The sequence below is a fragment of the Fusarium verticillioides genome, chromosome 5 (genome assembly GCF_000149555.1).
Source record: "Fusarium verticillioides 7600 chromosome 5, whole genome shotgun sequence".
NCBI classification, from domain to species: domain Eukaryota; kingdom Fungi; phylum Ascomycota; class Sordariomycetes; order Hypocreales; family Nectriaceae; genus Fusarium; species Fusarium verticillioides.
This window is the reverse complement of record NC_031679.1, coordinates 578,732-602,028: the sequence shown is the minus strand read 5'-3', so window position 1 is coordinate 602,028 and position 23,297 is coordinate 578,732. Positions and strand designations below refer to the sequence as shown.

The following is a 23,297-nucleotide window of genomic DNA, read 5'->3' as shown; positions in this document are numbered from 1 at the left end:
ATCACTATGTAAGCACATCAAACTCTTCCCTGCTCCAAACAACAAGTCTAACTGATTGATAGATAAGCAAAGCCTGGGAGTCGCCGCCTCTGTGGTGATCTGTTCATGACCCCTTGGCGAATCAAAACTCGTCAAAGGTATAAAGGATATGGCCCAAAAGGCTTTGCAGTTATGTCTTGGGGCTATGCGTTATGGAACAGAACCGACTGACGCCCCGGGAAACTTCAAGCGCCCTTTTGGCGTCTCGACTCGTCAATGCTCATAGCCATCTGAACGGTACCCTGTCCGGAGCGCTGAGTAGTTGCTGTTCTGCCACCACGGGCACCCGCTTAAAGTCCAACGAGCTGTTGGGGGTTTTCCATCTCTGCCTGGTTGCAGAGAACGAGTTTCTCATCATGTTCAGGGCATACGTAGTGTTCAGATCAGACAGTAAGCGCACCAAAACCTGCCACTTCTACGTGTGATACTTACTATTGAACCCCTAGGGATGCGGAAACACAGGAACACACTGAGTGAATTGCAAAGCAGGGGGGAGGCCGCAGGACAACGGCGCCTTCTTCACCACCTGAGCCTTCGTGTATCAGTACGACAGGCCTCGTACAGAGTTCAACATTTTTATGTGTAAGTCTGCCAAAGGTTTCAGTGGTGTGGACTAACAATGGGCGTCAGATATTCCCTTGCAACAAAAGGCTGTGAGAGAGGGTTGTATTGCTGGTCTGGTCTTGTACCTCATGTTCCTCGCTCAGAAATACCGCCAGCATGTCAGTGGGATGCCGATGGCGACGACCCCTGGCACCCCTCGGGAGAAACGTGCTGTCAGGCATTATCTCGAGAGGCGCTCGATTCCAAACGGCCGCTATTATTCTTGATCCTTCTCGAGCTGCTATCAGGGCTGAACAAGAGCCTTGTGACACGCGGAACAGGCTCTTTTGAAACTATAGATCTTGGAGATTCTCTTATCCAAGGTTCCACGTTGAGATGGGCAGAGATGACGGCCTTGTACCCGATGATCTATCCCAGAGGCGGAAAGCATGATATTCGCTTTGACGATGTTGCCCACTAGGGTGGTAGACTGACGTACTATGCAGGAGTAGTCGGCGCAGATGGACTTGACTCTCCCTCGGTATCCCGACTACGTGAGCGTCTTCTGCTTCACAGAGCAACCCTGTTGTAATAATTGCGATGAGTTTAGGAATCGCTCAGTTACCGCAGACATTTATACAAAGATCTTGGCTACATAAATTCTCTGGTTCCCCGATAACCCAGAAAGTTTCGGATTGCACACGTACATGCAGACGAAAGCATACGACGACTGGGGTCAACACCAGTCCGAAGCAGACAAGGCCGAAAGTATTGGGCCAGGATGCGTTCAAAACATCGGACGATTTGTTACTGCCGTGAGTGGTAGGGGTTATCAGAGGCACGACGTTCAACTCAGTGTGATCTTGCGTGTCGGATGCAGCAAGCTATTCATCGAGAACGACGCTGAGCGCTTCGGCAAGTACCTTGACAAGGTTGCTGAGGGGAAGGCCAACATCTCTGGGGCTATTCTTCTACAATACCTCTTCCCCGGACAGTCCTTTTTTTCCCCTTCTCATCAACCCAACACTCAATACTTCTACCATCCACTTCATAACCACTACCACTCTTCTGTATTAATCTTTTTTCTTCTTTCTTCTTCCTCCACCATCAACAACAAGCATCTTACTTCAATCATGACCATACCTCCCCACTTGTTCCCGGCCATCTGCAATCATGTATTTCCACGTTGTGGCCACCACCTATATGAAGCACAGCCGGGCTATTCGTTGGAAGCCATACGTAAGCAGCGAGGTGTTTACAATAGCCTCATGAGGTCCTCCCAGTGGAAAAATTTGCTCTAGGTGAGCGGAACCCCCCTGACGAGTTCCTCGCGCGATCTCATCTTTCCGCTACTACTCATATGGCGGGTACTTGGGATTGTCCAAATGCCAGATTTCGAAAAGATAGGGTATATCCCTGGTATATATCACGAGGAGTACGGCCCATACAAGGAGAACAACTGTTGCGAGACCACTGGTACGTCTTTGATCCAGCCCGTTTATGCTCCCGCTATCCCGAACTGTGCACTGACGGTTTACAGTTGCTGACATCCTATCTGCCACCCTGCATGTTATCCACCACATTGACACCTCGCCGTTGGTTCCGCTCGCCAAGTCCCCTGGATTACTGGTCGAGATGATCCCATCCAGTTCTGATGGCAGCAACACGCCCGGCATTTTTCATCCGACCTTCATAGGTAGATCCCCGCCTCCCGGTCTTATCAAGTTGAAGGAGTTGTGGCTTGAGGACAAGTCTCCTGCCTGGATGTTACATCCCGACATATACCGCGCCGCTGGGCAGAGGCACCACTGGGGGTCAAACCTGCCCCTCTGGGTTGTCCGTCCTATATTCAAGTTCATACACATACGCCGCACCATGCGCACCAAGCTCACTCTCCCTGACGGCACCGTCACCTATCCTGGTGTCGACCTCTTACCCCCTGACCTTCACTTCGAGGAGTTAGGGCTAGTCAGTACATGAAGCCCTCGAGGACGATTGGTAGAGTTAGAAGCGAAACTATGCCGAGAAGATGAGAAGATGAGAAGCAGAACCCCGAGTTCTACGAACTCATGATATCGATCATTTCCCACATCCCTTAGGGCTAGGGTTAGGCAGCATTTCCCATCTCTCATTTTTTATGATGGGACACGAATCGAGTCCTCAGATATCTGTCCAGATCGACAGCCTACTAGTTTTGAATCCGAACGCGCTCACCAAGACCTACCGGCCGATCGACTCGAGCTTGTCACCCCTTAGGAGAAAATTGAGGTCCCGCCTGACTCTTACGAGGATAATGACTATAACCGGCGTTTTCCATCAACCGTCAACGCTAGGAACATAGAGAAGGTCATGATAGATAAACGGCATTTAATAGAGGATTTCAATCAATCTATCGCGTTCTTCTTCTCCCTTCTCGCTAGGCAGGACCGCACACAGAACCTAGTTAGTCACAAGTCTAAATCAACTAACAAGGACTATAAATTCCCCAGATATTACAATCCCAACTTTACACTAGCTGCCGTAGAGCTTAAAGGTCTCTCCGCTCAGTAAGACAGGCAAAGTTACGCTTTTATAGAGTACCAGAACTGTAAGGTTCAGGTTAAGCAAGAACAAAAGCAATTATTAGAAAACCACACCAAGAGAAATGAGCAACTCGCACTTAATAGCCAGCCCACTATGTCAACTCCGGGACACCTCAGATCAATTATCATCAAACCTAAGTCGGTGACGCCGTGGAGCATTAGAAGCGTGTAAGCTATATAATAAGCCCTCGGGCCAAATTCTTTGTTTGATACTGGCTAGCTTGACTATTTCCCTGGCAGCTGGGATAAACTCATAAACGAAAAGTTACCTCGAAGCATTTTTGCAAACTGGGCTCACAGCGACAGGAGCTGCGCAACAGGTGCGCGAGCCTGCCGGTCTATAATGTCTTCATTCCACATGAATAACCCCCTGAATGGTTTGTCGATGGTCTGAACCATCAGACTTATAGCTTGCTAGCCCTGAATATTCAGGACAGATCACATATTCACCTTCCCGTCGCCAACCTGGACAATGTCATCGAACTTCTCAGCGCCTTGCAACAGCATTTATATATCCCTCATATTCACGTCGTATAGTTCCCCTAACATGAGACCAGACCGGATCTCAATTACGTCTCCGTTTCGCTACGACCCCCGTGCATAGATGGCCAGCTAGCCACTGCAAGGAGTACGTGGATGAAGTGTTCGGAGTACCAAACGAGATCTAAACTTGGAGAAATATACTATCTTGGGATAGCCCGAATCGGACAGGAAACGCCACTGGAGCCACCAAAGTTGCTTCATCGATGCGGCCACGTCGAAGACGAAGGCGTTGACAGTCACAAGAGTCAAGCCATGCCACACTCTCAGTATTGAGCAACCCAGGCTTTGGCTTGAGTCCAAAACACTGGACCAAGTAACATCTGGCTATCTAAGACCGACTGGTCGTACCATTCCGTCTTCCTGCTTCGAGAGAACGTTGGTGGCCATGCCAGGGATACCGGTTTTGTGTCCAACCGGACTCCTGTCCCGACCCAGTTTGGCCGGCTTGAATGGTTAGTCCTGGCACCAACCCAGGTCAAGCCAGGTGCGGTTGGCGTGATCCCGAGGATGTCTCGAACTACTCGCCCAGAGATGCGCGGTTCTCCCCACCAAACATTGGTTTTTACGGATACAGCCGCTCAGACGGATTCGTCCCTGAGGACACGTCTTCTTGTCCACTAGCAAGGTTGTCTTTACTTCGACAACCCCTTAATTACCAATGGCAGCTAAACTATACATACGACGAGAGGAAAAGAAAAACATTGCTTAGAAGTTGGATACGTCAAAGCAAGGATAACCAATACCCATCAACCGCCCCCTACTATGATGGCTTTCCCTAAAGTCCTATATACAACAACACATGAGCTTCTACTCACTTGTGAAAAGCCCCCCCTGGCTATATCAAGGTTGACTGTTTTCCCTGGCTTGGCTATCGTGACACCACGACTATACGAAGGAAGCTATTCGGGATCCGATTTCTAATTAGTTGTATTCGATTTGCAGATTACAATCACTGAACCTCCTTCATCTTTGACCGGAAGAAGGGGAAGTTCTACCACTTCGACTCGTAACTGAAGGATCAGAAGGTACGGCTTTCAAATGCTGTACTAGGGTTTCGCGAATTCCTAGCAGGCATCGGTCTTCTCTTTTTCGTTCTCCAGACTATTTATGCCAGATGGAACACCAATTGTGTCTACCTGTCGCGGCAAGTTGCGAGCTTGGCTGCTCCCCTCAGGCAGGGCCCAGAAAGAATCCCGCTGCATCCACCGTTGAGCACATCGACCTCTCCGACGATGATGACGATGTGGTCATTGAAACCAGCTGGAGCTCTATAACCAATGGGGGTGCATGCGATTGTGACGCTTTCTTCGCCGCTAACGTCAAGACTTGGCCAGCGCCACAGCGCAAGAACCGTCAAAGTGAGACGTCGCAGAACAGCAGAGATTCGATTGGTCCTCTGCCCTTGAACTTTTCAATAGAAGCATTTTCGGAGGTTTCCGCCCGTTCTCGACCTCTTCCGTCGCTAGAACGAGGCGGCCGAGACCAAGTCACACGACTGGAAGAGTTCCATGTCTTCAAGGTCAATGCAAAGGGTTGGAAGAAAGGCGATTCAACTCGGCTGACCACAAAGGATGATACATGGGTTATCGTCATGCTCGTCAAAGCCTGACTAAATGTTAGATTACAGCGACCCCGACGTTTTCACCAACGACATCGAGGAGGGGGAGGTCGGGCCCAGCACAGTAGTAGAGCAGTATCCCAGCGAGGAGCAGATGACGAGGTCTTGGTCAATTCGGGGATCTCCGTGCCATGCTGGCCGGACACCAGGTTCGACAACGAGGGAGAGCTCCACCACCCGAAGACCTTTCGACACATGGCAAAGCAGCTCTTTCAGCAGTTAATACGATATGCAGCTACTCAGACCGACAACACCAATTACTATCCTCCAACATGGCCACAAACAATCCGAACAACCAGCAGCTGCTGCTCTCGATGAAGCCAACATTTGGTGTAGCCCTGCCACTCCTTCTTTCAGTAGAAACTACCTCATAATATTCGACCGCAACATGAGAGGACGTATCTTCTATATTTATAGTATACATACCATGTACAGAGATGACTTGGCGCCCAAATCTGCCGGTGTTTGGTTCATACCTGTTCACAAAGCCCTTCAAATATTTCTAGACATGAAGAGTTGATTAACACGAAAAGCTCATCAACACAGTTCCAGTTCAAATCCGACTTGGATATCATTATTAATTCCTATATACCTAGCCGAGGATGAGCCAAAACATCCAAATTGGCGAAAGCATGGCCTGCCTGGCCTGATACAAGATCGCTCATGAGGCTTGAGAAACAAGTCATTGGGCGCGCTGATCGAATACCGCGAACCAAAGACCGAGATCGATATGATCAACACAGATTTCCTTTCCTGCGCCGAGTCATTCACCACAACACCCAGAGATAAGACTTGGCTGGAATCGACAGCACACATTGTCGCGGATATGGGATACCAGTACGACAGCTTCCCAGCCTTAATACACCTCTTATGGCTTCGCTGCCCTCAAGAATGTTATGGTGCTGTAGATGATATCTGCCATAAGATGTATCTGATGCTGGTTCAGAGATTGAATCTCCGTCGGAAGATAGACCGAATCGATATGCAGATGGAGTCTGCCCGCCTTGCGGATATTACGATGTCGAAGCAACTGGTACCGATTGCCTAGTCGACATACACACTGAGGACCAGATTGCCGCCGAGAACACCTCTCTTGACTCTGCTGAACAACTGGCTAGAGATCCCGATCGCGCAGCTTATATCGAGGATCTTCCCACTCTCCGCGGCATAGATCTAATCGATTTTGTTGACAAGATCGTCGCAAAAGCCGCTTCTGACAACCCCAAGAAGAAGATGAAAGAGAAGGCTCTGGCCTTGCAGGCCGATGTCATGCCCAGACTGGGCAAGAAGAGATATTTTGAAATCGTCAAGTTCCACACATCATTCCTAGTGAGGCTCTGGGGAGCATATATGAGGAGGGGAAGCGGACAATCGGTATGGCAGGCAAGGACCTCCCACTGGAAGCACAGAAAACAAACTTGGTTCATAAAGAGCAAAGGTATCATCTACCGCGACCTCCCAATTCGAAGAAAGAGAATGTGGTCAAAACTATCTCACTCAAGCCATAGCCGACTGTATCTTTACAAGCAGGTTAGAATCTCTCTCTGAGATTCCAATTCTGGCAAACCCCCAGATTTATTGAGCTGAAGCATGATGATACGAGGCGGGGCGAGTCATCCACAAAAGCCTCCGCCAGGGGAAGCGATATTAGATACTGTGTGATAAATCTGAAGCTCCCGACTTCATGACCTCATGGACACCGAGGACAGCGACAACTCCGCTGCACCAGCTAAAAAAAGTAATTCGTTTATACTCCAGCTTCAACACCACTCTCACTCGCACTACGAAAAACACTGCGTTCAACGTGTACAAAGCCTACTAGGGCGGCGGCACGACTGGAACCCGGAACCAATCTCCCTACCGTCAGGGTTTGAAGCAATTGCCATGTCAAGAATGGTATTCGGCAATGCCTTAGAGTGGTTGCTGAGCCAATGTTCAGTTGAGAGTACCTACTCACACTTCTCACGAAGCCTCAGAAACTTGATCCATATTTGGGTGATAGACATTATTTTCCCCTATATCACTGGTGGGAGAAGCATGCTTTATATATATATTTTAACGAGCCCAAACAGCTGATCTCCAAATTCACTTGCCAGAAGATTCTTCATTATTCTTTCTCTAATTCTCAAAGTAACGAACACTATAAACTTCCTGCAGAAGAGATCAACGACGACTTCTGGTCAAGGTTTGCATCTGTATCATCAAATCTTGGAGGTCTTGGAACCGAACACGGAGGTCACCAGCCAAGCCTCTTACTGCTCATAGCACAACCAAGAGAATCACGACTCTCTAAAGCAGGCAAAGCCGACTCATAGGACCAAGGATAGACATCGAGACAAGTCCATCAAACCCCGAATGAAACAATGCGAAAGGACTATATTATATAGCGAGCGTACCACTGTATTTCCTTCGCCATCGATACCTAGTGGAATTGACGGTTCTAACCGCAATGCCTATATCAAGAAGCTGCATGCACACGATAATGCGTGCAAATGATGAGGCCACATCATGGTCCTAAGTTCTCTCTAGGCATTAGAGGTGGAGAACTTAGAGAAATGAAAGTACATGAGTATCTCATCTCTCAAGTCTCCCATAATATGGATGCTGACATGCACATCGACTGACAAATGCGAATGTCAACATCTTAAAGCGATATCCATCGGCCTGTGACCCCAGGCATGTTCAGGAGCAGTGATAATCCGCGCTTCGACCTGGAGCATCCTAGACAGGCAGGCTCAGTCTGAGTCTCAGAAGACTGAGCCTCAGACATGTTCGAGATTACGAAGGCCGTTCACACTGCGAGAAGAATTATATTCTTGCCGCCTCCTATACCTATATAGATGCATATATATAGCACTGCCTCCTCTCCGGAAGAGGCATCCGATGATTCTGAGACTCTGATGACGTTCAGTTCATCAGCCAGTTCAAGGCCACTTGGAAGCAGAGGCACAACCGACGCAGACCAGCCACTCAATCCGGCAGTCCCATTCGTTGAGGACCTTATCAACAGCGGTACGACCTACACGAATACCAAGGCTACAATGCTGATGAGGAGAAAACTATTGCCGCCAATCCTCACCTTAACAATGTAGCTGAGCTGAGCACCTCCGACAATGTGCATCCGCCACAGAGTTGGGGAATACTTCTCTTATATAGAACTCTGGATGATCTGTCGAGGTCACAATCTCGAAGAGCCGGAAGCGAAAGCGCAACGAAGTCGGTGACGAGGATCTCCCGCGAAGAAGTCGAAGATCGAAAACGCGGCGAGTGAGACAAGAGGGTCGATCCGTCAGGTCGCTCGAAAGACCTCTCCCCTCCTACGGGCCTGCCACACCCCGAACGCAGATGCTGGAGACCAGACATTGGTCATGGAGAAACACCTGCTTGGATCAGATGATGTTATCATTCCTCCACTGCCATCAAGCATTACGGCCTCCCTGTTCTAAAATGGCCCGTGAGATACAGCAATAATACGAGATCCGGCCATCCTCTCCAACAAACTTAGCCCCGATAACTATCATACCAATTAATACTGTCTCTATAATAAATAAAGAGTTGGGTTTACCACTTAAATAGACATAAACAATAAAATATTGCCACTTGACTATGGACTTTGTGACTGTTCACTCGTAGATACTTACTTCTCAAAGTCCAAACTGTGACTTATAACACACATTCCTGCGTATTGTTGGGAGACCAAGGCTATTACAACAACCATAACAAAAAGCGACAGGTTGCTCTTCAGCAAGTCATTCAATAAATCAGATCTGGCAAATCACAAAGCAAGGCAATATCATGTGTGAATCAAGTCTTATTCTCGTACAATGGCCCATCCGGGGCATCTATGTTTTCCAGCCTCATCTCGAGGACTTTAAACCCGTACACCGACCTGCGTCGTCCGCCGAAAACAGGTCCCAAAAACTTCCAAAATGTGGTATCTTTGCGCAACCACCAACGCCTCGCAATGCATCGTGCCCTCGTGAAAAGGACGTCGGGAGCCCTCCCTCCCGAACGCCGCCAAAAAAAAGAAGTCATCGTCATCCTTGTTCTTGTGCACCAACTGGTGCCAGCGATGTCGAAAGCAAAAAATCGTCAAACAAAAGCAAAGCCGCCAACCACCAAGGCAGCCGTCTCCATTTGTCGGGAGACTTCTGGGTGCTCAAACCCCAGAGCGTGCGCTGGAGCGCGTCACGCGCTGAGGTTTGGCGGGTGTGCCGTTGGCCACCATGCCCAGATCCGCTGCCACCTTGGTGGCCCGCTTCGCCTTGGGCTTCGAGATGCCCGTCTGTCCTTGTGTGGCCTTGCCCTTGGCCCGCCCCTTCTTGGGCTCCTCTCCCTGCACCTTCTCCAGGGGCTGGTTCCACCCCACGCGTCGACCAGTTGCTGGCCTCTCCGACTTCTCACCCTCACCCTGGTCAGAGTTCTTCTCTGCCTCGTCCGCAATTCTAACGAGGACCTCGGCAGGGAACTCAGCCTTACCCATGTTCCGCTTGGTGTTGGCCCGCGTCTTGCGAGCCAACTCGTCTTCCTCGCTGCGAGCCTTCTTTGGGAGGCTGCGGCCCGCACCGGCCCGGCCGAGCTTGATGGGAGTAGGCAGCGACGACTTGGGAGCGCTGCTTGGGTTCTCCTGGCTTCGGAGCCGAGACGATCGGCGGGTGGATGTGTTGGGCGCAAGCTCGTCAACCTGCTTGCCGTTGGGAGTGTCGGTGGTGGTGGTGGTGGTGGAGGCAGAGGGAAGATCCGTCATGTCGATGGCCAACTCTGCCCTCTGGCGCTTAGCCTTGGTCTTTCGGGTGACCTGACGGATCGACCCTCTTGCCTCACTCGCCGCGTTGTCCATCTTGGACTTCTTTGCGGGAGATTCCTCGTCTGCGTCACAATCCGCCTTTCGCTTGGCCTTCACGGGACTGCCCCTGTTAGGGCTTCGAGCTCCGAGAGGCTGGCGCTTGGCTGCTGGTGCGATTGGGGATCCAGTTTCGGTAGTGGTGACGGCAGGGATGATTTCTGCTGCGGGTGTGAGAGCGGTGGTGTCTGTGGCAACGGTAGTTGAGGATTCTTTGGTGGTAGCAGTAGCAGTATCAGTAGCGGAAGCGGAAGCGGTAGTTCGGCGATTCTGGCTGATGAACGCGCGTAAGTAATCTCGGCCTGGGCTGTCCAAGTCTTGGCCACCATTGTTGGCAGCAGGAGCGGCTTCTACCTCCTGGATAGGGGGAGCTGCTGGAGTCTCGACCTGCTGAGCAGGTGTTTCATCGTCCCGCTTAGCGGGTGTTTCTTCTATGATTAAGGTGTGTTCGCCATTATCGGCTGCTGGAGGAGAGAATTTGGGTGTGGCGGGCCCCTGGGAGATGCCCATTGCGTTTCTTGTAGCACGCTTTAAGGGAGTCATCTCGCTCTGACGGCGGGTAGTACGTCGAATAGAAGAAGGTCGGTCGACTGTTGAAGGTTCGCCGAAGACAAGAGTGTTGTCATGCTGAGGAAGTTCAGGTGTATCAAATTCACCGGGGGAGGAGCGGTCGATAACACCGACACCGTTGATATCAGGTGTCTTGAGGAGTGACTCGGTAGATTGAGGCTCGGGGGTCTGCATTACGCTGGGAGATGGGCTGGTAACGTCACCGAAGCTGTTGAGATCAGGAGTCTGCGTAGTGGGGTTAACGGGTCGGGGTCTTGGTGTAGAAATGTCGACGGATGGAGAGAACGAGAGAGAATCGTTGAACCCTTGGCTTGCAGGGAACATGTGGGCATATCTGGCCGACAGCTTAAATCGGACAAAGAGTCTACCGTTTTCCTCAGTGACCACGACCTTAGCGTGGCCATTGCAGGCGTCGTCGGCCATGCGAGAAAGATTCTGGATAGGGATCGGGGCAGGAGGTGATGAAATCTGAGTTCCGAAAATGTCAGGGTTCTCTCGTACATCGATGTTTACAACACTTTCAGAAGAGGTGGGAGCTTTGGTGACAGGTGTCTCGGCAACGATAGTGGGTGGCTGCATGGAACTGTGCTGCCCGTCCTGGCGGTTGGTGGGAGCTACGCTGGGTGAAGAATTCAGGTCTCGCATCCAGAGGTTCTCAGTGAGAACACTGGCATAGCCCAAGTTGGACTCGCCTTCGGTAGGTTTGGCTGCCTCAATGGGATCAGCATCAGTAGCAACACTCTCCTCCGTAGGTGTGTCAAGAGGAAGGGTATGCTCGGCCGCGCTTTCAGCTGCAGGCTCGTTGGGTGAAGTAGTAACAGAAGCAACACTCTCCTCCATAGGTGTGTCAAGAGAAAGAGTGTGTTCGGCCGCGCTATCAGCTGCAGGCTCATCGGAAGGAGGAATAGTAGAATCGAGAACAGAAGTCTCGTTGGCTGCCTCAATGGGATCAGCTTCAGTCGCAACACTCTCCTCCATAATTGTGTCAAGAGGAAGAGTTTGCTCGTCCGCGCTTACAGCTGCAGGCTCTTTGGAGGGAGAAGTAATAGAATCGAGAACAGTAGTCTCGTCGGCTGCATCGATGGCAGCGGCCTTCGCGGGTGACTCATAAGTAATGTCGAACAGCGAGGCAATGGAAATGTCATCATTGAAGATCGCTTCCTGTTGGAATTGGACCTTCTGTGGAGAGGACGAAAGACGTCGAGCTCGGGTGTCGAGGAACTTGCGGAGCAGAGGTTCGCTGCGACGACGACGCGCCTGGTTACCGGCCTTGATACGGATTGGCTCGGTGGGCTGAGGAGAAGAAAACATCCACGAGTTGGAGCTACCGAAAGAAGTTGTTTTCCCGAAGTCGAAGGTCTCACTAGGCTCAAGGACTTCAAGTGTGCAACCGTGTGGCTTGGGAGTAGCGGGAGGGAGGATGACAGGAAGAAGGGCAGCGAGACCGATGGGACTGTCGGTCTGCTGAGGGGAGGAGGGGTTGAAAGGAGCACTCTGGGCAGCAGGAGTAGCAGGAGTTGAGGGCTCAACCCGGTTCCACTGAGAGGGAGTGGGAGCGATGGGTCGCGAGTAGTTCATGACAGGCGACGAGGATTTGTTGGGGGTCTCTGGGAGACCGGTATCTTCGAAAGAAGACGAGTCGCACTCAGATGGCACTCGGAAAGTTCGGCCAGGGCGGGCGGGAGAGTCAGCGACGGACTCAGTGGACATGTTGTCCTTGGCAGCAGATCCATAGACAGGGCTGGAACGCTGGGCGAGAGGTGAGGAAGCATGCTTCGACTTAGAAGGAGAAGACTTCGAAGGGGACGATTTCGAAGGAGACGACTTGGAAGGAGAACCTTGGATGCGTTTGGCAAGCTTCGAAAGTCGGCGGACACTCTTCTTGATGGTGTCGCTGGTGATGAGACGAGTAAGTCGCTTCGAGGGAGAAGGCGACCCAGGGAAGAGAACAGACTCTTCAACAGGCTCCTGAACCGCGATGGGGCTCTCTGGCTCCTCTTCGTCCAAGATAGTGGAGAGTTCGGGCTCGCCGAGAGCAGCAAGGCGCTTTCGAGGATCCCGACGACTGTTTTGCAGTGCGGTGGTGACCTCTGTGATGGACGCGTCCCTGAGATTGACGGACTGTTTTCCGGACTCGTTGGCATCTTGAATCTTGCGAAGCACATCGTCGTAGGTTAGGAATCGGTTACCTCTGGCGGGCGCCAGGGTAATAGGAGAGCCGTCTGTATCGACAACGTCGGTGCTGATGATGCTAGCAGCTCGCTTGACCGGAACGATTTGTCGGGCTCCTTGTTCGATAGCCTTCACGTCTTCGCGTGTATGACCAGAGTAAGTCTCGAGAAGGCCGTTCGCAATATGAACTAGAGTAAATGTCAGTCAAATTTCAGCACAGTTTTGAGGAGCTGCTTACCCTTGGCTCTCATGAGATTGTGCATGTGCTGTGCATGCGAGAACATCAAGAAATCCTCAAACACTGGTTCTCTATCCACAGATTTGTAGGATTCTAATCGTTGGACTTTGCGAGGAAGAGTAAGGTCGAAACCGAGCTCTTCGCGAGTAGGGATAGGAATGGCGGAGACATTTGGGAAGATGACGAAGGGTGTATCGAGCTGGAGGCTGTTGGAAACCGTGACTCGGCGCATGATCTGTCGGTTGGAGCTGGGAGCAGCGAGCGACTGTGTAGGAACCCGTTCCCACGCGGGCGGTCGGGTAAGTGGCTTCTTGAACGCAAAGTTTCCAAAGCTGAGGAATCTATCGGAACCGTTAGTGAGGCTGATTTGAGTTCAACGGTCGAGAAAACCTACGTCTTGCCGGCGTCGACACGAGTGTCGCCAGTGGTCGCGAAATGCGGGATGAAGTCTGGAGCAACCGGTTTACTGCAAATAAAATGTCAGTATTCTCAGGAGACGGCATGACATCTTCACGATCGGAATCAATACTCACAGTTGCATGGGCTCTTGCCCAAAGCCCCATTTGGGGACGTCCTTCGCCGCCATCGCAAAGATGCAGCGCGGAAGAGAAGGTTTCTAAAGTAAACAAACCTCCCGCGATACGGGGTAACGAAGCGAAGAGGATGCGAAAAGTGTGAAAGTAAAGCTTGCAGAAGCTGAAGACTGTGAAGAAAGTGTTTGCGAAGTAGCAGTTGAGTTCGTGAAGAGATCGTTGGTGAAGTCAAGTGCTGGTGCGCAAAGAAGCTGGAGAGATTGTTTTGTTTTGCGGAATGAATTTCGATGTGGGCTGCGAAGATGGAGGCGCTTTGGGCTTGGAGCTCCAGACGCGTCTGTGGGCACCAGATAATTGTGGGGCGTGAATGGTCACCGCTTTCAGGGTCCACTGCTGGCAGCTGGCGAGCAGTGACGGCCTGTCAATGAGAAGCAGAAGTAAACAATTGAGACTTTACTTGCTGTGAGGCCAGCGATTCTTGTTACTGTAGGCTATTGTTGTTCAACTGTTGATTCACTGGCGCTGGTGACATTTACGTTTGGTCCGAGTGATCATTGTCGAACCACAGACCACCACGATCTACCTCTAGTAAATGAGAGTGCCAAGGATCAATAGGGTCTAAAATGAGATTGATTTTACTCTATTATCGCCAGTATTCATTGTTTGACAGCGATTCCGCCATTATTGTTTATCGAGGCTCCAAATGTCAACTCAAGACGTTGGAACATGCTTAAAGATGTAAGGTAGATCGGAGTTAGATACTGACACAGTCGACAGACCAATCACATTCCATGAATGACACTGAAGTGCCGTACCGTCTTGCCCTGAGCTTGGCTATTCCATTCTAATGAGCTTCTCCCGTGTCGAGTAAAAGCATGTCTCACCTGAGCCAGAAATGGCTCCCGTCTCTGCTCAAGCCATATGTTCGTTTCGAGTACCACAAACTGAACGATAGCATTAAATTTGACATCTGTGATCAAAATCCCTGGACTATAAGCGGGAACCAGCGGATATGCTAAACCAGGTCGGGGTCTTTTCTGCTCGGCTCGACAAGAATGTTTGTTTACTTTCTGCGGGTCCTGTCGATGTAGAATGCGACAATTGTAGCAACCCAACACGAATGGGCTGGGACAGCCTTGGAAGACTACTGCATTGTTGCAAAAAATGTATCTAAATATTTTGAATGCACCTTTCTATTAGTTACTCGCTTAAAGTGTGTCGAAATTGTGCTCTAAACTTTGATTCTTGAATTTTCACACTCTAGCTCTAGGGTAGCTCGATTTGAGTCTCAGATCCAAGGCGGGGTGTGGCCCGCCCGCCGCTCGCTTCATGCCACTCACTCCATCCATTTGAGCCGCGTGCGCAGTGAACGTCATCCCTCCAGGCCACCATCTCCGACCCTTACAATCACCACCACCACGACACACACCGCGCATCTGCCCTCTACAACCCACCACCACGGCAAAACCCTCTTCTTCATTATCATAGATCCCTACAAACATCAAGATGAACCGCCTCTTCGGCTCCAAACCCGCGGGCCCCAAACCCACCCTCAACGGCGCCATAACCAACCTCGACACCCGCATATCCTCCCTCGACACCAAACTCAAAGCTCTCAACGCCGAGCTCGGCGCCTACCAAGAAAAGCTGTCCCGCATGCGTGAAGGCCCCGGCAAGCAAGCGATGAAGCAAAAGGCCCTCAAGGTGCTGCAGCGCCGCAAGGCGTACGAGGCGGAGAAGGACAAGCTCGAGAGCCAAGTGTGGAACATGGAGCAGGCGAGCAACATGCAGGACAACCTCAAGAACGTGATGACGCAGGTGGATGCGATGAAGACGACGAATAAGGAGCTGAAGAAGCAGTACGGCAAGATCGACATCGACAAGATTGAGAGGTTGCAGGATGAGATGGCGGATCTGATGGATGTGGGTAATGAGATTCAGGAGAGTTTGGCGAGGAGTTATGATATCCCTGAGGACGTGGAGGAGGATGAGCTGGATGCTGAGTTGGAGGCGTTGGGGATGGAGGTTGAGATGGAGCATGAGATGGGTGGTGCTGTGCCGGGTTTCTTACAGGATGAGGTCGTGCCAGAGTTTGTGGACGAGCCTCCTCAGACTGAGGACAAGGTGAAGCAGGTTGCTGGTTAACGAACGGTGTTACTGGATCATTGTGGACTTCTAAGATTTCTACATGGATTTTGCTTGTCACGGCGTTGGTTAGGTTCGTAGGGTCACCCAAGCACATTATTTCACTCTTCCATTATTGTTACGAATGCATCAAACTTGTATTTTCTACTATCGATCCCGAGTATACGCAGGTGTCTAGCATGCACTTGAACATATAAAGCACTCAACAGTACTATCGCCAGTGGAACTCCTGGATCATGCAGTTATTCTCGATAAGACTCTGCCAAGCCAATATAACCCAACTCCCTCGCTCAAAAGAATGCTTTCTGATTTATACATTTATGCTTCAGAATTACAGATCTAGTCGACAGTTGCAAAGAATCGAACAGCTTCTTCCAATGCGGGATCCTTATTACAGAAATCCCATCCAACAATTGTTGGAGTTTGACTACAGCAGATAATTTTATGCGCGTCAAATTGTAGTTTGAAGACTCGTGCTGACGTGTTCTCGGCCGCGGCGATATGAGGATGATGGCCTGCATGATGGCCATTGTGGATTGGAGGTTGAGCTGGCTGTCCGGGAGGCGCACCTTGTGCATGAACAGCCGGAGGTTGCGCAGCTGGTCCTCCTGGGACGGGCACCGCATGAGGCATTTGACCGGATCTCGGGTTGGTACGGCCGCTATCGCTGGACATGTGAGAACTACCAGAACTCGACTGCTTTCGCATCGGCATCTGACGAATCTGGAGGTGAGCCAAAGCATCCGTTACCACCCCTCTAAGCTGGGCTCGGATCAAAGGCGACGTCTCGCGTTCGATGGCGGTTTGTAGGTAGGAATGATGAGCCAGCGCAATCGGGTATGTTGCAAGTACATGTTGTAACGAGGTGGGCCCAAGGGGAACCGCTTGGTCGATCAGCACTTGATATGAGCTTGCCGTTCGTTGAGAATCCCCGTGGTGATCGCGCAGCATCAAAGGCCCGAGAGGAGTGCCGCTCGTAGGCGGAGATCGAGGCACGATTGTGGACGTATGTGAAGACCTACTAGCCAGAGATCCGGCAACCGCGACGTTCGACGTTGCGCTCGACAAGCTGGCCGCAGCCTCACGCTGGGCAGCAGCAGCCGCCTCTTCCTGTCGGAGATGAATTGCGGGCTTCCAAACCCCTTCCTTGTCGCGTCGCCAGATAATAATGCTCTGATCATAGGAACCAGATACAATGCGACCATACTTTCGGCCTCCACCACCTCCCGGGGGAACCTTGGCACCGTATGCCTGAACATCCTGAGGTCGAGAGCTTCCAGCATTTGCCCGACGGTCTCTCCTATGTCTTCGGTCCATGGCATTGTCAATCTCACCAGCCTCAAGCGCGCGCATGTACTCAGCATCAACCGCCTTGGCCTCCGCCCAGTCTTCTGCTGTGCTGTACGGCAGATCACCGAATCCCGCCTGGACAGTACGCACCAGGTGGGCGTGTCCTCGCAACTGAGCAACCTTAAGGCCAGTAGGTGCATCAAAGATGCAGACTTCCCAATCACTGCTGCCACTAACGATTCTGCGCCCATCAAACTCCACGCACGCGATTCCCTTGTCGTGTGCCGGGATCGTCCGGGTACAGGCCTGATCTGGCCAACTCCATATCTTGATATGCCTATCTCCCGATACGGAAACAATGGTCTCGTCACGAACTTGAATCGCATTTACGGCAGCACTATGTCCATCCAGACGACCGATCATGGTGAATGGAGGCTTGACGGGAAGTTCCTGGGAAAGGTCCGGCTCATAACCGTACCTTCGCAGGTGAACAGGTACTGGACCGACTAGATCGCCGCCGTTATAGCCCAAATCGCCATGTCTCAAAGGGCGCCTGTTGAAGATCTTGATCGTCTTATCCTTGGAAGACGTAACCAGGATTCTTTTATCAAAACGCACATTGAGAACGGACTCGTGATGAGCTCTTGTTAGTTTCTGCACCAGCTCACCAGTCGAAAACTTCCAGATGAAGACGTTGGAGTCACTGCTTCCAGAAACAAGGAGATCTTCTTCAGGGTCAGCATCGAACTGGAGACACAGGACGGAGCCCATGTGTCCCGTCAAAGGTGGTCGGACAAGTCGGCGGGTGCGAACATTCCAGATACGCATGGTCTGATCCCTGCTACCGCTCACCAAGTAGTCTTTGTCGAACTGTAGAGCATAAACGCACTCTTGATGTCCTTCCTCGGGGAAATTGGGATGAGGAAATTGGAAAGTGGTGTATTTTCCAAGCTCCCAATTCGCCTCCAACTTCCGTCGCATGCCGTACAGATAGCGCCAGTTGATACGATATCGTGATCGACCCACATCCCAAATGTACAATGATGAAGGCGGTAATGTGTTGGCTGCATCGGCTAGCGACATTGAGGCGAGAGAGGACTCGGTATCGTCGCTGGGTTCTTTACGCTTTCCTCTGCTGTCGGACGATGATGAAAGTGTTCGATCCAAGCTCGGGTTTCTACTCGACAACCCATCAAGGTCCATCTCGCCCATGGGCACGATCGCAGGTCGACTCGACGAGAATGAGGAAGAAGGGCTACCGAACATGCTTCCACCAGCCAAGGTCTCGCTAGGTCCAGGCGTGCGGTCACCATCTGTCATCTCGAGGTCCTCATCCGAATTGACAACGGCACGAATCTTGTTGGGGTGGGCGTCCTGCATCGACTGGAGTCGGTTAAGGTGACGAATTGAGTGATCGAGGCCGTTGTTAACCTTAGTCTCACAGGCTTCGATCTCGCTCATGATGGTCTTCCACCCCTCCATATAGTATAGGCGCTCCCATAGCTTTCGATCAAGCGCCAACTCGTACCAGGCGCGGCATGTCTGCGTAACGCTCACGAGGGAAACAGGATCGAGAAAACCTAGAATCTTAAGACAGATCTCAGCGGGAAGGTATTGAATAAAATCGATGTAAAGTCTTGGATTCAGTCGGTGGACGATCTCTGCGATGACGGACGTGGGCAAGTTGTCGAGTAGCGCCATGGTCAGTTCTATCAACAATCAGCAAATAGACCCCAGCAATCTGATCAACACAACGTACCTGTTCTGACCTCGAGGGGCAGAAGCGACGAGTTCGCGACAAGCCATGTGCTCAGGTCGGAGGGAGAACGCAGCGTAGCAAGAGCAGTCGATAGAGCGCTCGATAACTCTTGATTGACGGTCGGTGTGAGAGGATCTTCGGAGTAACCCTCGTCGGGTTGATGTGCAGGTGAGAAGGGATCCATCGAGGGCAAGGCCTCGTTCTTATTCGACATTGGGATATTCGAGGCCTCGGGCCCCTGTTGATGTAGCAATTCGCGATGATCTGGCGGCAAGACGGTTGAGCGCAAGCCAGCGGTCAGAGACGGAAAAAGATACGTGATGCGTATGCGTGGGCGGCGTAAGCCTGGCGGTTAAAAACGTTGAGATGATAGTGTCACAACAGAACGAGCACAGCAGGCAACAAGGAGCCGTCGAGATGTCGTGACGCAATCGAAGGAAGGGGCTTGAGTGAAGGTGCTAATACAAGAAATAACAAGTCTATCGGCAAGAACAAAGACTCGAACAAAGTTGGTGGATGATATGTGACCAAAACAAGTAAAGAGACGGAGGATGGATGGATAAAGATGGATAACCAAACATTCAAGGATGGTGGTAATGGGCGGGCGGGATGGAGTGCTCGGGAAGATTAGAGAGAGAGCCCAGTGGAGGTGGAGGCTCCGAATCAAGGTCCAGGCCACGACCAGACCAAAACAAGTCCCCGCTCATCTGAGATTTGGCATTGGCTGTTGCCCTGGAATGGCCTGGGCTTGCACTCGCTCTGCCGAGAGGGGACGGCAGCCAAAAAAGGGAACCCTTCCCAACTGGCTCTAGCGGTGGAGGAATGGCTGAGCGCTTATGCAACTGAAGCAGCCCTACAGAATTTGTTTGAAAAGATTCGTGAAAATGATGCGATATTAAAACATCGCTTATACCAGTATCTGACTAGATCTCAAGTTCTAATGCTTTGCGACAGTCAAAACCTCTGCCAACGTTATCATCTGGCTATGCCGAATCTACAGGGCAGTCTAAACTGTATCTCGATGTACCCACTCATACGCGGGAGGCGTCGATGATAAACTTTGGGTAGGGTGGTCTAAACATCGGCATCGGCATCAACATTAGAATCTGTCAGCATTACATCAACAACTCTCGATCGCCTTAGTCAGGCACCAGCCTGCATTCCTCACAGCTAATCGCTTCATTACTGAATATCACAGCCACGACTTGTTTGTGAACAATAAGTAGCCTACTGTGTCCTTCTTAATGTCGCGTGACCTATTCCTCATTATCTGTCTTGCAGCTTTGTAAATTTGGCACATCACCACCATATGAGACTCACAAATTATGTTGGGTGCCAAATTGCATCCTAGGCTCTAGATAAACTTGAAAACTTTAGCTCTTCAAGTTGAGTGATGTTTTTATTTATAGTAATGAGCTTCAAGTTCCCCTGGACTCGGAAGAACTACACTCACTAGGTATCCTCCCGCTCACCCCTTTTCATCTTCTGAATATACCTCCCGAGCTCCTCAACCTTTACATGTTTATCTTGCTTCCTGTATACATTTATTAGGTTTCTTGCAGTTTGCAGTGTCTGAGGATGCTTCTCCCCAAGTGTTCTCTTCAGCCCCTCGAGCACTTGCTCTCCTGTCTCTTCAGCTTTCTTTAGTTGCCCTAGACCGCAATATATACCAATTAAATCTGCTTTGGCAACCAGGATTCTCGGGTGTTCTTCGCCTAATGTTCTCATGCAAGTATTGACAACTTGCATTCCAGTCACCTCTGCCTCAACCCAATTGCTCTGTCGTGCATATAAAGCTTGCAGGTAGGACATGATATTCAGCGTCAGAAAATCCTCCTCCCCGAAGGCATTTTTGCTTAATTTGAAGGCCTGTTCCATCAGCTGCTTGCTTTCTTCTAATCGGCTCAGCCACATGTATGCCAGTCCCAGGTCCGCCATGCTCTTCATCGTAGCGTAGTCCGCTTCACCCCATTTCCTCTTTGATATTTCTAGCACTCGTTCAGCAAGCAAAGCAACCTTGTCCCACTGGCCCCAATACAAATACAGCTTTGTCAGAATTGCCATGCAGGACAGAGTCGATCGATGCTCGTCGCCAAAAGCCACCCTTTCGGTTTCAAGTAATTCTTCCAGGAGTTTTGAGGCTTGGAGATAGAGGCCCTGATAAATTAGAACTTGCCCCAATAGCCCCAAATCATTGAGAGTGCGGCTATCGTCACCCCTCGCTATCTTCAGATAGCCTGCAACCGCTCTGCGAATCATCTCTTCGGCGGATCTGTATCTCCCTTGAAGAAGAAGAACTTCAGCCAGCATTGTCAATATATGGAGGGTCTCAACATGCTCGGAGCCGAACAAGGCCTCTGCCACAGATAGTTCTGATCGTAGACGATCTTCTTCATCTTGTTTGTAACGATACTGCTGGGGGACTAATGTAGATCTTGACGGTGGATAAGCAGGACTTGTAGCTGATAGATCGGAAGCCGGGAGTTGGACTGGAAGAGCTCGAAAGAAAGGCATTGGACTTTGTCCGGTGAAATTACTGCCGCGGCCTTGAATTATTCCTCGTACGGAGAGTGCGGGAGAAGATGCCACTGGACTTTGGGCTACTGGTGTGATGCCACCGGAGGAGAAGGTGAGGCTCATTTCTGATAAGGCTGGGCTGTGGGCAAGGGAGCCTCTGTCAGAGATTGTTCTGCAATCGACTACGGATGGGGTAGCTATGGTATCCAAAGTCAGCTGCATTAACTTGAGGCTTTTCGGAACTGAACTTACATGCTGCAGAACTCGGAGCATACAGATCATTTCGTGGAACATTATTCCTGTCCATCCATCGGTCGATCTTACCGGCGTCAACCTCTTTGCCTCTGACGGTGAAACACAGCTTCCTTTTATCAGTCTCGACAATCTCTCTTTGTTGATGCTTCCGGACGATGGCTTTCATCTCCACTTTCTTGACATTCTTGTCTTTGCCCCATTTGGTTATTCGGGTCTGATACTGTCGTGGCCTGACACAGATCAGTAAGCCACGAGTCTGACTCCATTAACGTTGAGATCACTTACTGAGCGGTGAAGCCGAATTCCTCCTCGATTATGGATTTGACCTTCTGAAGTGGCAACTTTTGCGTCTCATAGAGTTCGAGGATTCGGTCTTTGAATGGCTCAAAGTCCTCATCACGTAGAGTCGGGGCCTTTTTCTTCCTGCTCTTTCGGGTAGGACCCGTTGTAGGAATAGGCGTAGTTTGGGCGGCCCCCAAACCATCCATGTTGTCAACAGAGGAGCCATCCTGGAGTCCTTGGATGAAGGAGTCATAAGCTGGATCCGGTGGAGCATATGAATGGCTCTGGTCTATGACAAATTGTCCATCAAGAGTCTGTTCGTGAGGAGCTGGAACATTGAAACTAGGAGGTTGGTGGGTGCCAGGAAATGGTTGACCGAAATTGTGGAATTCACTGAAATCGTTTGGCGTTGTGAACCAGGGAGGATCCATGGTGGGTATTGGTGACACTTCACAGTAGCCTTATTAGCAGGCGAATCGACCACTGCTGTCAGGGAAGACGCTGAATAAAGATGGATAGAATGAATAGAGACCGAAGAGAGAGAGAGCGGTGTCGTAAAGAAATTTAAAAGAAACAAAAAAGAGAAAAGAAGGCTCCCACGAGGGCCAACACGTAAGAGTCAGTCAGCCTCACCACATTTTACAAAACTACTATTTTGCGGTGAAGCAGGGAGGAAACAAAACAACAATTCTTCAAATCCCTGTACGCCACGGGATTCAATCCAATCGTCGAGGAGAATGCAAAACTACAATTTTGAGCTGGGACATGGGTGTCATGCAAGCAACCAACAGCCACTAATAAGCACGGAACCTCTATCCTGGGTGATGGAAAGATTTACCTAGTTAAGTCTGGTAAGCTTTTAGGCCAGTTCATTTTGGCACCTTGATTTAATGTCAGAAGTCTCTTGGCTCACCCAGACCTGCTCTTCATGCAAGGAAGCCATATTCACTTTTACGGCTGCAAAACTACTATTCTTTTTTTTGGAGCACTATTAAAAAGGGCTATGGCTTCTTTATACCGTATTAAAGTTCGGTATGACTTTCTTCACATTGTTTTCGATGACAAGTTCAAAGAAATCATTTTGTTGGTCTCAGCAAGCATACACAAAGCCAAACCATCTTTACCAGCAATACAAACAAGATTGAAAGCGTCATGACTCAATCGATGCTTCCTGCCGAAGTCATCATCTCCATCATATTCGGCATCCTTCAATTGATCGTGGGACTCGTGTCACTGTGGCAACAGCACTACTTTCGCTGGACCGCGCGTAAGTCCTGTATCACTTCAAAGAAACCACGAAGAGCTGACAAGGTAGGAACTCGCAGACGTGGAAGACGAAGAAACACTTTCTGAGAATCTGAAAAAGAC

The 23,297-nt window shown here is 50.5% G+C and overlaps 7 protein-coding genes across 7 annotated transcripts; 4 read left to right on the top strand and 3 right to left on the bottom strand.

The window, feature by feature from the left end:
- Positions 1 to 1,967: 1,967 nt before the first annotated feature.
- Positions 1,968 to 2,562, top strand: FVEG_03218 (hypothetical protein; the record flags this gene model as incomplete). The annotated part of the gene is made up of 2 exons (XM_018890829.1): positions 1,968 to 2,058; positions 2,123 to 2,562. 2 exons carry the CDS (start codon positions 1,968 to 1,970, stop codon positions 2,560 to 2,562), a joined length of 531 nt encoding a protein of 176 aa, XP_018747220.1.
- A 2,259-nt stretch (positions 2,563 to 4,821) lies between these two features.
- Positions 4,822 to 5,316, top strand: FVEG_03219 (hypothetical protein; the record flags this gene model as incomplete). The annotated part of the gene is made up of 1 exon (XM_018890830.1): positions 4,822 to 5,316. The coding sequence occupies one exon, from the start codon at positions 4,822 to 4,824 to the stop codon at positions 5,314 to 5,316; it is 495 nt and encodes a 164-aa protein (XP_018747221.1).
- Positions 5,317 to 6,055: 739 nt separating this feature from the next.
- FVEG_03220 (hypothetical protein) lies at positions 6,056 to 6,873 on the top strand (the record flags this gene model as incomplete). Its single annotated transcript, XM_018890831.1, has 2 exons — positions 6,056 to 6,224; positions 6,272 to 6,873. 2 exons carry the CDS (start codon positions 6,056 to 6,058, stop codon positions 6,871 to 6,873), a joined length of 771 nt encoding a protein of 256 aa, XP_018747222.1.
- Positions 6,874 to 9,122: 2,249 nt separating this feature from the next.
- Positions 9,123 to 13,734, bottom strand: FVEG_03221 (hypothetical protein; the record flags this gene model as incomplete). Its single annotated transcript, XM_018890832.1, has 4 exons — positions 9,123 to 13,098; positions 13,149 to 13,489; positions 13,543 to 13,614; positions 13,682 to 13,734. 4 exons carry the CDS (start codon positions 13,732 to 13,734, stop codon positions 9,485 to 9,487), a joined length of 4,080 nt encoding a protein of 1,359 aa, XP_018747223.1. The 3' UTR covers positions 9,123 to 9,484.
- A 1,294-nt stretch (positions 13,735 to 15,028) lies between these two features.
- Positions 15,029 to 16,123, top strand: FVEG_03222 (hypothetical protein). The gene has a single exon (XM_018890833.1). The coding sequence runs from the start codon at positions 15,188 to 15,190 to the stop codon at positions 15,824 to 15,826; it is 639 nt and encodes a 212-aa protein (XP_018747224.1). The 5' UTR covers positions 15,029 to 15,187; the 3' UTR covers positions 15,827 to 16,123.
- On the bottom strand, positions 15,933 to 19,510 carry FVEG_03223 (hypothetical protein). Its single transcript, XM_018890834.1, has 2 exons — positions 18,876 to 19,510; positions 15,933 to 18,825 (listed from the first exon to the last, which is right to left on the bottom strand). Exons 1-2 carry the CDS (start codon positions 19,087 to 19,089, stop codon positions 16,166 to 16,168), a joined length of 2,874 nt encoding a protein of 957 aa, XP_018747225.1. The 5' UTR covers positions 19,090 to 19,510; the 3' UTR covers positions 15,933 to 16,165.
- Positions 19,511 to 20,327: 817 nt separating this feature from the next.
- Positions 20,328 to 22,360, bottom strand: FVEG_03224 (hypothetical protein; the record flags this gene model as incomplete). Its single annotated transcript, XM_018890835.1, has 3 exons — positions 20,328 to 21,574; positions 21,645 to 21,877; positions 21,933 to 22,360. 3 exons carry the CDS (start codon positions 22,358 to 22,360, stop codon positions 20,328 to 20,330), a joined length of 1,908 nt encoding a protein of 635 aa, XP_018747226.1.
- Between the last annotated feature and the right edge of the window lie 937 nt (positions 22,361 to 23,297).